The 12,099-nt window shown below is 32.2% G+C and overlaps 1 protein-coding gene across 1 annotated transcript in view; it reads left to right on the top strand.

Annotated features, from left to right (window-relative positions):
* Positions 1 to 1,427: 1,427 nt before the first annotated feature.
* LOC124433052 (brefeldin A-inhibited guanine nucleotide-exchange protein 3) overlaps positions 1,428 to 12,099 on the top strand; it is a 17,578-nt gene continuing 6,906 nt past the window's right edge. Inside the window, exons 1-19 of the mRNA XM_046982576.1 lie at positions 1,428 to 1,548; positions 1,853 to 1,986; positions 2,451 to 2,585; positions 2,731 to 2,896; positions 3,335 to 3,464; positions 3,549 to 3,818; positions 3,903 to 4,136; positions 4,242 to 4,469; positions 4,547 to 4,923; positions 5,395 to 5,579; positions 5,835 to 5,997; positions 6,077 to 6,385; positions 6,753 to 6,975; positions 7,071 to 7,244; positions 7,329 to 7,737; positions 7,804 to 8,016; positions 8,090 to 8,975; positions 9,085 to 9,217; positions 11,104 to 11,332. Of these exons, the coding sequence (XP_046838532.1) occupies positions 1,464 to 1,548; positions 1,853 to 1,986; positions 2,451 to 2,585; positions 2,731 to 2,896; positions 3,335 to 3,464; positions 3,549 to 3,818; positions 3,903 to 4,136; positions 4,242 to 4,469; positions 4,547 to 4,923; positions 5,395 to 5,579; positions 5,835 to 5,997; positions 6,077 to 6,385; positions 6,753 to 6,975; positions 7,071 to 7,244; positions 7,329 to 7,737; positions 7,804 to 8,016; positions 8,090 to 8,975; positions 9,085 to 9,217; positions 11,104 to 11,332 (4,683 nt within the window). The 5' untranslated portion in view covers positions 1,428 to 1,463. The remainder of the gene's footprint in view (positions 1,549 to 1,852; positions 1,987 to 2,450; positions 2,586 to 2,730; positions 2,897 to 3,334; positions 3,465 to 3,548; positions 3,819 to 3,902; positions 4,137 to 4,241; positions 4,470 to 4,546; positions 4,924 to 5,394; positions 5,580 to 5,834; positions 5,998 to 6,076; positions 6,386 to 6,752; positions 6,976 to 7,070; positions 7,245 to 7,328; positions 7,738 to 7,803; positions 8,017 to 8,089; positions 8,976 to 9,084; positions 9,218 to 11,103; positions 11,333 to 12,099) is intronic.

Genomic DNA, 12,099 nt, shown 5'->3' with positions numbered 1-12,099 from the left:
TTAAATTCTAACGTGTAAACATTACAGTTCTTTGTATTCATTCTTATATTCTTTGATATTATCTTATACTAAAAAAAATTTTTCTTCACTGTATTCATATAATAAAAATATCTTTTCAGTATCTTGTTAATCAAATCATATAGAGAAACTATAATATAACATTGGTTTAAAATGCATAATATTAAGTTAATGGAATGACAATAGCTAATGTGTACGTAATAAAATTTAATCTTATTAAATGTGACTAAGATTTTTTATCACAAGAAAAAAGTTAGGATGTTTCAATATATTATCTTTAAGAAATCTTCTAAGAATCTGTAACATAAAATTACATTATAAATGTATCCTAATGTAAGTAAACATTTAATTTTATTGAATAAAAAGAATTAGCATTTTCTCTGTAGATTATATTTATTTATTTTCTGCATCATTTTGCCAAAATTAATAATAATAATTATTGTTTATATTATACATTCATTACCGCATTTACTTTCAATATATATGATTTCCAAGTTACATACAAATCCTATGACATACAACATATTTATAATAAATATATTAAACAATAAAAAGATATAGAATAAATTAGATTTATTTTATATTATATTTCTATTCTTATCTAGGGTATCTTTAGGATTTGTAAAGAATAGATTAAATTTAAACAATAAGTCAATAATTTTATAATTAATAGCAGCTTAAAGGATTTTTTTCTTAAGACAAGTATTATCTACTATGAATATATCCCAGAATAAATTATATACAGTTAGATACTAAAAATTTTTTTATTAATGTCTTATTAATGTATTACACGTTGCAATTTTAAAAAAATGTTCATATTTACCTCCTCAAATTTATATAACTTTTTATATATAAATAAGATATAATTTTAAATAAAGAAATATAAGTATTTGAATACTGTCTTAAGTAATCGAAGATTCATTCAAGTGATAAAAGATCAAAATCTTATAGAATTTTTTTCACAAAAGTTAAATATTATTCACACAACCGAGATTTGAACCTTCGTTAAGTACACCGATAGTATGATCATTTTAATATAAATTTTTCTCATATAATAAGAGCATCCTGTAGGATAATATATATATGATATATGACAGAATGAGAAACTTGGTTGTATAGAGTGGGAAACCCCACCAGCAGAAATAAATGGTGGCCAGGTGTACCAATAAAAGATAAGATACGATTTTAATGACCGCCATTTTTCTTTTATCATCTATAACAAACAATGAATAATTATAAAAGAAATGATGTACGAGCTATGCAATATAAAACAAAAAGAATAAACAAAAAGAGCAACAAAATATATATGAAATTTGATTGAAAAAAGTATATTCGTTGAAGCACCTTTAAAAAAGGTACACTTGATACAGTCCTGGTCAGTTGTATATACGTATCATCCATTGGCACACCCGCTATTGATCAGTCGCGTGGCAGCCCGCCGTGTCATGGAGGATCTCCTGCAGCAGATCATCAGGGAGTCTAATAATGCAAAATTACAAAATTTACGGAAATCGGCGCAAGAAGCGTACGGTGAGTTTAATTTAAAAAATATTACATTTTTTTTTACGGGCAAGAGCTTTTATTTTATTTAATATTATTTTTTTTTCTTTGATCGTGTAATCGTCATCATATTTTTTCCAACATTATAAAATAATGTCTTGTTCAAATTTTGGTTAACAAAGTACACATATTCTTCTCTTTTCAATCACTTCAATTTGCGGTATACTTCGCGATAGTACGGTAATATGTCAAGTTCGTTCCTGAGAACCTCTGCTCGACGTTTTATTTTCTTCATCCTTTTTAACATTTTTTTTTTGTTTTTTTTTATCTTTAGATTTCTTGGGTAAACAACAAGGTTTGTTGCGGGATCCACCGCACGAATTACGAGCGAAATGCTTATATGCGTTTCAGCTAGCGCTCGAAACGAAGAGAAGCAAGTTCGTTGCTTTTGGGCTATCGGGATTACATGTGAGTTTTTTTCGAATGATTATAAAATGTAAATTATATGGCAGATAACTTTTCTTGCGTTATAATATACGTGTAACTTTTTTTTCTTCTATTTTTCATCTACAATATACACGTAATCATTTTTGTTGTCTATAACGTACGCGTAACAATTGAAAATTTTTTTTTTTTTTTTTTGTTAAGTATTCAATGCAACATTTTTATTATGCCTTGCAATATTAATTTTATTTTTATATATATTTATCTTATGATAAGTTTGTCATTATGATAACAAAAGTTAACGGTTTCGCTTACTTGCGGTAGTTTCGTTCCGGAAATCTACGATAAAATGATGATATCACAGACAGTCTCGTGGTATTAGTCAAATTATATTTTATGCAAATATATTGATAAAAATTCGATATAATTATTAAAATTGTGTAAGTGTCTATGTATCAAATTTTTGGATTTTTATTATTACGATGCAGAAGATGTTAAGGGACGATAGATTTCAATCTCCATACGAGCCAGAAGATGATTCTTTATGGTTGCCAGCACAAATGTTACATGCTATGAGCTCGATGCTTTCGCAATCGGATGATACTCAAACGGATATGCTCAAAGTAAGTAAAAATTAATTGAAAATTTTTAAATAGAAAATAAAAATGTTAATTATGAAATTTCTATTGAAATTGATTTAAGACTATTAAATTTTCAATAAATAAATCGCGTGAACAAATTATACTAATATTTTTCTTTTTAATGCAGGTTTTACTTCAAGTCGCATGTTCCCCATATTGGACAATGAATGGCCGTTTGATTATTGCAATTCTTACGACTTGTAGCGAAGCTTTCGAGAATGGAAATCAAGCTGTTCGTACTGCAGCGCAAGCTGCAACGAGCCAAACTTTACGATCCTTTTGTTTGTTTCTAGGTATATATATATATACATATATATATATATATATATATATATATATATATATACATATATATAAATGCAGTTAAATTTTATATCCCTTCAACTATCGGAGTTGATTTCCTCTGAGAAACGAATGAGAAGTTTGATCGATATGTTAAGATCGCGTGTGATACGAGTATAAATCTTAAAAGTATTTCTTTAAAGAATTCTTCGTTTCATTAATCAAATTTTAAATTAGTTTACAAGTTCTAATATAGTTTTATAAGTTCATTTTGTTAATCATGATATATGGATCGATTTGATCTTTCACGGATTTTCGTTAGAAAAACCCTTATTATCTCGTTTACTCGCAAATTTTAAAATAGAATAAATAGATAAAAGAAAAGAGAATAAAAATAAATAAAAGAAAAAAATAAAAATATATAAATAATTTATAAAATATTTTTACAGACGAGGAATGTCAGGAGATGGACGAGAATGCGAAACGAAATAAAAATGTACGCGAACGTGGAGTGTCCTGTTTTAACGAGGTCTTGCCTATTCTTCAATACATTTGTAGTAAACTCGACGAAGCTCAAAAGTAACAAGAGAGATTCAAATTCTTTGATATTCTTTTAACGCATTAATGTATAGTTGTTATAATATTTAAGACATTTTGTTACAGTAACGCAAGAAATGGAAGTACGGTAGTGTTTCTCTTGGAATGTCTTCATACCTTGATATCGTCACTACCACAGAAGATACATACAAATGCACACTTTACTACCTTTCTATGGCAAAAATTTTGTCCAGCTTTAATAGCTTTTCTAGGAACACCTAGAGTAGACAAGACTTTTACATCAAGAGAGGGTAAGGAAAACGAAGTTGGTAGAGGATCAGGCTATCTTGCTACATCTTTGAGTTTTGACAGTCATCAGGCAAAAACCGTATATAGGTAAAAGTCTTTACAAAAAGATAAACAAAATGTTACTTAATGCAAATTTCGTATGTAATCAAACTTATTTGTTATTAATTTTAGTATTGGAACAGAACTTGTAAGATTAGTAGGCTGTGTAGGTCCTCTGAGACCGGTGTTAGAATCTGTTTTCCACAGGATGTTATTATATCCTCCACCTCAGCAACGTTTAGAACCCTTAAAGGCATTGAAAGAATTATTGCACAGTCCTAGTCGCATGGTCGACTTTGCTGGTCCTTTGCTCGTTGAGGAAGATCGTTCGAGTCATATACAAAGCGATATGGCGTTAATGAGACTGTAAGTGTAGGATAATATATATATTATATATATATATAATGTTAATATAGATATATAATGTTTTATGAAGTGTAATACGATAATAATGTTCACACTTTTATACAGAGCAATGGACTCGATTGAAGAATCAACAACAGGAGGATTATCTATATTGCATGCCAGTGTCTATTGCGTAGTTGCAATGCTTTCGGCACTTCAAGAACTTTGTGAAGGCAAGGCCATTAATCATAATTACACTTGCACGATTAATAGCTTGTACGAGGATTTAGAATCTTGCGATTATCGTGGACCTCTGACTTATCAGAGTATGGCAAGATTACCAAAAACTTATAGGTAATTATTCATAGTTCTATACGGATTTAATAAATTTCTATGTACATGTTTATTATAATCGATTAATTATTATTTAGGGAACAATTAGAGTTAATGAAGAAAGGTATAGGTTCAGATTCAGATTCGTCAGGTCATGGACCATCCGAAGATGGTGATTCGACGGATACTGAAGGTCCTCAAAATGAATCGGATGAGGTGCACGAGGAGAACAGTCTCGATGATAATGATTATGCTATCGAGAATGAAAGGGAAAGACTTAGATTAGAAAAATTACCAAAATGTCTTCACGTAGGTCGACAGGTTGCTGATGAGTGCAATGTTGACGTAGAAAGACATAATGCAAGGCGATTTGTCAAAACTTTACGGAGCGATTTAATACCAATGGTGCTAACACTTCGAAGTAATATTGAAGTTGATGAAGCGTTGCAAAATTTTGCTTCGGAATATTGTCAAGGTGAGAATTTACACGTATCTATGAATCTTTAAAATTAATTTATTAAATGAATTATTTATTGCAAATGTTGAATAATGCGCCAGAATGTAGGCAGCTTCAAACTCTGTCGATAATTCTGCTTGTAAATGCCATCTGTTGGTAGAAAACATTTTCAAGCCCTTGCAATAGGCAACATGCATTTTAAATAATGTACATTTTTCAAATGGTCTTTAGAAAAGTTTTTCACTGACAGGTGGCGTTAGCGGTCAGTATTATCGATAAAATATAAAATATTAGTTATAGTTAGAAAATCGTTATATTTATAAATAATTAATGAAAATTTAACAAAACATATGTAATTAATCAATAATAATCTGAATTGAAGCAATAAAGAAATTAATTATATTATAATTAAAATATTATCATAGTAATTATTTGTGAATACATAGCGTCAATTAATTTCTTAGAATTTACAATTTTTAATAATTACAGAAGTATTTGCAGCTCAACAAAAAATACAAGAACGAACAGAGTCTAGTACAGATTCATGCGCATTAATTACGATCATGAATGCCGATGGAATTTATTTGGCAACTTATGCGGCATTGCTGCTCAATCTCAAACTTATTAGAATGAATTATTATAATGAAGATAGTCGTCAAGTGCCAATCAGCGAGGTATCATTTATAATTCTAATATAACAATATTTATACATAATAATATATACATATATATATACGATATACATATATATATATATATATATATATATATATATATTATATATATAATATATTAATTTATTTTATATATATAATATATATAATTTAATTTTGATATAATATATTAATATTATATCAAAGATAATATTTTAAATGATATTAAATAAAATCTTAAAATGATATTAAAAAAAAGAAAAAATTTATTTTTAGGAACAATTCGTCGAAGAAGTGCATGGTTCTGGTGTATTAGTTTATTTATCAGCCACCTGGCTCTCAGAATTATATCAACAAGTGCTCGCTTGTAATTTACTTGAAAAATGTGGATACAATCCAAACTCAACTGAAAACAGTGCATTGGTGAATGTTCTCACTGGTAATTTATCAAATCTTATCAAATATTATAAATATTCTTACATCGACAAAATAATATTATTAATAAAATTTGTGTATAGACGTCGATGGTATTCCTGGTAGTCAAAGAGGAGGACAACTTTTGTCAGATTACATAAGATTAGAAAAAGCTCAACTTTCTCGAAGCGAACCTACTCCCGAGGCTGAAGCTGGCGCAAAACTTTCTAGACGTGTACTTACTTGTTGTTGGGGAAGTATGATGGCTGTTCTTTCGACTGGACTCAATCCTCCAAAGGAAGAAAATAATAAAGGAATTTTGAATAGAGATGGTGGGAGGAGAGAGATAAGGGATACCGTAGTGTTATCTTTGGAAGGTCTTCACAAAGCTGCGACTTTGAGTAATATTCTAGGTAATTCAAAATCTTTGATAACTTGATATCATTTCTCTGTAAAATATTTAAATACTTTTATTTATTAAATTTAATACTTTTAATTTTAATATTTAATATTTTTGAATATTGGAATATATATATATATATATATATATATATATATATATATAATTTAGATACATATAATATTTACTATTTTTAATGTTTAATATTTTTTATTAATTATAAATTAATTATTTATTATTAATTATAAATATAATATAATATATATTATTTACTATTTATTATTTTTATATATAAATATATATTTACTATTTTTTAATATCTTAATATTTTAAAATATAAAATGAGAATATAATTAATTAATTTTTAAAATTATCTCCAGGTTTGCAAAATCGATGCGGATCTATTTTTGGTCTATTAGCGAAGGCTGCGTGTACAGAACAATCTATATCAAAGATAACTCGTACGAAAGATGTTCTTCGATTGAAATTACAAAACAGAGCAACAAATCTTCACACTTCACACGCTTTGAGCATGGATGTTCTTTTAGGCAGAGGATTGGAACTTGGTAGTCACGGTAGTGACTGTTGGCCTCATGTTTTTACGTGAGTTTTGTTTTTTTTTTTTTTTCAAAAGAAAACTTGATAATAATGAATGTTAGAAACATAGAAAATTAATTATTATCGATTGTGAACAAAAGGTGCTGTTTGTATGTGAGTAAACTAGAGCATGATTTTTTTGGTCGGAATCAAAATCCATCCCTTCCTAAGACCAATCAAAAGAAGGATAAGAAAGAATTTGCGAATGGTGATATTAAAGGTAGCCAAGACAGACTACGGCTCAATTTTAATATAGTTGATGAGGAAGAAACTTGGTAAAATTCGTTTCTAAAAATCAATCTATTAAAAACGTTAATACAATTAATTAATATATATATATATTTTTTTTTTTCTTACAGCGTTGATGTATATAGTTTTCTATCAAGTCCTTATACTCAAAATCCAAGTTCAGACACGATACCAGAAATCATACAAGAATCGAATGCCGATAATCAATTTAATGGCATTTTACCTGTGGATTATGCAGCCAAGATAATTTGTGTACTCTCTCAACAAGTGGACAGATTATTCGAAGATGCAGCCTTAAAATTAAATCTTAAAGCTCTTTGTCTATTCCTTACAGCACTTTGTAGAGCGAGTAAAGCACAATTGTTTAAAACCACTGATGGTTTTAAAGACAGCAAAAGATTCTGGTGGAGAAGAAGCAAACCAAGGGAGAACGAATTGAACGTATTATTGTTAACACGATTAGGAGAAGTTATGTTAAAGTGTGTTAAAAGTGGAAGGCCTTTGATTCATATAATGAGAGTAAGTTAATAATAATTATTTCTTAAAAAATTCATGTCAATAAATATCCATCAAAAATATCTGTAGGTTTGGAGTATTTTGGGCCCTCATTTCATGGAAGCAGCTTGTCACAAAGATCGTAGTATCTCAAAAAAGGCGGTACAATGTATTCACGATTCGATGGCTGCTTTGTTAAACGAACAAATAGAACTACCACATTTTCATTTCAATGAAGCTCTTTTTAAGCCCTTTGAAAATCTGCTCTGTTTAGAACTTTGTGATGGCGATGTCCAAGATCAGGTAAATCACGTTGGAATGATCGAATCGAATCTTATTGATATTTATTAATCTGACTTATCGATATTTCAATTAGATTGTTAGCTGTATTTGCGAATTTGTGGAGACTAATCGAACAGAGATACGTTCAGGATGGCGACCGTTGTTTGGTGCACTTCGAGTTGCATCGGTCGGTAATTCGGAATCTGTGGAGTCTGCACCTCTCTTAGAAGTCTTCAGAGTTTTTCTATCGACTGACAATACTTTAGTATTCGCGAATGCAGCTTTGGATTGCATACTTTGTCTTCTTAGACACGTTAGAGGTATCGGAGATAACGAGACTCATCAGGACGAACAGGATCAAATCGATGTCGCGGAATCTCGACGAATGAGACTATGCGTGGAGAGTTTGAAATATCTTTTGAATTGCAGCGACATATTGGCGTCGATGTATTGTATGCCAGCTTGTCCAATCTTTCATTCGGCTCAGAGAATTCAAGTCTCGACGATTCCTCAATACGTGGACTCGACTATTCCTAATATGGAGATGCCAAGGTTTGACATAGATTCCGACTCGATGATGCAAGGGATTATTTCCGAAAAATCTTACGAAATACTTTCATCCCTACCCGGAAATGAATCTTATAGCAGCATGACACTGCAAAGTATGGACAAGCCAAGTGGCATTCTTCGAGTATGGTACATTCTCATCGAGGGTCTAGCCAGTGCTACGATGATATGTCCTAGACGTTATCAACCACATACTTTGGAAACATTGTTCCATCTTTTACGTGACATTCTAAACGTTCCTGGAGCATCCTTCGGACTCTATTGCGTGAACCATTTACTCTTACCAATGGTACAGAACTGGTTAAGGAAAACTTCAAAGATCTTCAGGGGTTGGGATAACTTCGCACCAAATTTCAAACAATGTTGCGGCCTCACTACCGATCTAGTAGTCGACTATTTGACACATTTGCAAGGTAAATATCTTTATCGAGCTTTATCATAGTTAACATACTATATACTTATACTTTATATACTATATACTTTATTTCGAAATAGATTTTAATTTGACTTTGCTCATTCCAGGTCCCGAAGTCGTTAGAAACGACACCTATTTGCCAGCTACGACGTTGATGTTGAAACAGCTTTTACTGGTAATGGGGGAATGCGTCGTTCAACCCACAGAGAGCATAGCCCGTCTCGGTTGCGCTTGCATCAGGTGAGCTACTCGTGGGTTTTAAAAGACGTACAAACGGGGACGCCACTGATGCAGAATATATAAAAGCCGGCGTAGCAGAAGTAATTTGCATTCGCTCGTTTAGTGTTATTGCGATTCGCGACCTTCATTAATATTTACGCGCTTCGTTGCGCACTAACTATTTATGCGCCGAGAGAGAATCATCATTTCGATCTTTAATATCACAGAAGACGAAAAAAATAAAAAAAAAAAAAAAGAAAAAATAAAGAAGAGAGATAGCGAAAAGAGAAAAAGAAATGAAATAATATGTACGTAAGAGAACGATCGGATCTGGAATGCGAGGAAGTAGGCAAGGACCCCGTCGATATCTCGCCAAATATGGCCGTACGTTAACAGCTGATCGGAGTCATCTACCGTTTCATCATAATTCAGTTACTTGATAATCGAATTATGGAACTAGATCCTGCATGAAAAGAGATCGACGTACATACATAAGCAACATACGTATATATCGAGTCTTAGCTTCGTATAAAAACTTGTCTTTGTAACGGGTGACGTGTTAGCGATGCCTGTTAACTATCATATCAATTAATTCTTATTAACGTCGGAATAATCTCGATCGATTGATCTTCAGTTATCAAAGAAAATTTTATATAAAGACAGTAACAGGACATCATCGTTGATCAATATTTCCTAGATCAGTAACTTCTGTTTTACACGTTTCACACGATCCTAAGGGCTGAGAGCTTCGGCGGAATGTATGATTGTGTTGCCTCGGGTATATATATCATCGTCGTTACGGACGGAGCGTGCGTGTAAGACGATAACGAAGTTTGACAGGCTGTCCAGTGGGATAAGGTAGCCACTGACATTCGACACCCCCAGGGCGTCGTGCCAACAGCACACACTCCTTCTTTCTTTCGGTCCTCTCCCTGTCCTTTTCTCGCTCGGTCGATCTCCGATCCTCGATCGTTTCAATCCTTAGCTTCTCCGTATCTTTACCTTCTCTTGTATACATATGTACATATATACATGCGCACACACACACACACACACACACACACACACACATATATATATATATATATATAAGGAGGGAGAGAAAGAGAACCAGGAGGAACGGCGCATTTTCTCCATCTTAATGCACGTCACACATCCATGCAGTAATCCAATCCATGGCGGGTTCGATCGCGAGGTATCGATGTACAGTGCGTACTGAGTGTTTAAAAACGGGGCAGGTTCGCGGATAGGGAAAGAGAGAGAAAGAGAGAGCGAGAGAGGGAAAGAGAGAGAGATTATGAGACAGTGAATGACGAACGGGATCTCGCTCTCTGAAATCCTAGAGCAAACTCCTCCTACCGCGTCCCCTTTTTCGACAACTCGAGATTGCGGTGGATGGCTTACATTTTAATCGAAACAGAAGTCTAGACCTATCTTATCTATACGTGTATGTATATATATATGTATATATACATATATGTATATATATATATATATATATATATATATGCACACGCAACACACAACATACATGAGACTGTCCATCTGTCATTTGTAGTATAATTTAAGAAACGATATAATATAATCAATTGATATTGCAAAGTACGTTTGCGAAGCAATTCAAGAGAAATTTAATGAATTTTAACGTAGAAAAGAAATATAATTTTATAAAATAAAATTATATTGTTAATTAATAAAAATCTTTATAAATATTACGTGAAGAAAAATAAAGAAAAGAAAAAAAAGACGAAAAGGTACGATTGTCGACGTTACTCACTCTTTGGAATGATAAAGGTTCTTCGAAAAAAAAAAAAACAAAAGAAAAAGAAAAATAAAGAAAAAAGTAAAAAGACTATCATCTATATGTTTAGAGGATTAATATTAGAAATCTTTTTGATTGTTCTTAGGCACGTTTTGGTGAGCAGCGGTCCGATACTCACTTCGGAACAATGGGAGGTCTGCGGTGTAGCGTGCTATCGTGCCTGTTCAAATTCACTTCAAGAGTTACGCCTGTTGACCATGGCTTTCTCACCAAGATCGGAATCTTTCTACGGTGACATCGCACAGGTGAAGGTCGCTGCTCGTCGAGATGCAACGCCCGAGGAAACAGAAAGATTACGGCAGCTTGCTGCTCAGGTAAGTGAACATGCGATGATCTCCTTCAGGGAAATCGAGACGAATATCTCGCCCATAATTGCCCGGTGAACGTTCGATGTGTGCTTATCGATGTGTTCGCTTCAGCGAGAAAACTTTGTATATTCGGTGTGTTAATTCTTTTGTCGTTTCTATTTTTTTTTCTTTTTTTTCTTTTCCCCTTTCAATTTCTACCACATGACGTCGATCACTTTTAACCTTCCTATTAACATTTCTTCTTCTAACTTTATATACTCCCTCTCTCTTTTCATTCTTTATTTCCTTTTTATACTTACGTATTCTACTTTCTCTTTTTTCTTTTTCTCTTCTTTCGATGTCTCTTATTTAATTTCTATCTCTTCAAACTCGTGTACCAAGAGGAAACGTAATATAATAGAAGAATTATTGTGAGATGAGAGAGAGAGAGAGAGAGAGAGAGAGAGAGAGAGAGAGAGAGAGAAAGATAGAGAGAGAGAGAAAAAGAGAGAGAGAAAGAGAAAAAGAGAGAAAGAAAGAAAGAAAGAGAGAGAGAGAGAGAGAGAGTGGAAAGGGTGAGAGATAGAGTGTGAGAGAAAGAGAAAGGAAAGTAAAAAAAAAATAAATAAATAAAAAGAAATAAAATGAAAGAAAGAGACCTGGTGCCCTCCTGACCTGACTTGCTCCCAGGTGAGCCAGCTGCGTGAGGTATTGACTGCCATCAAGAGGCAGAATGCGTCGTTACTCCCGACGACGCCTTTCCAGGATTCGATGACCATTGAGACGACACTGAT

The sequence above is a fragment of the Vespa crabro genome, chromosome 2, assembly GCF_910589235.1.
Source record: "Vespa crabro chromosome 2, iyVesCrab1.2, whole genome shotgun sequence".
Lineage (NCBI taxonomy): Eukaryota > Metazoa > Arthropoda > Insecta > Hymenoptera > Vespidae > Vespa > Vespa crabro.
The sequence above is the reverse complement of the archived record's forward strand: the minus strand, read 5'-3'. Positions and strand labels throughout refer to the sequence as shown.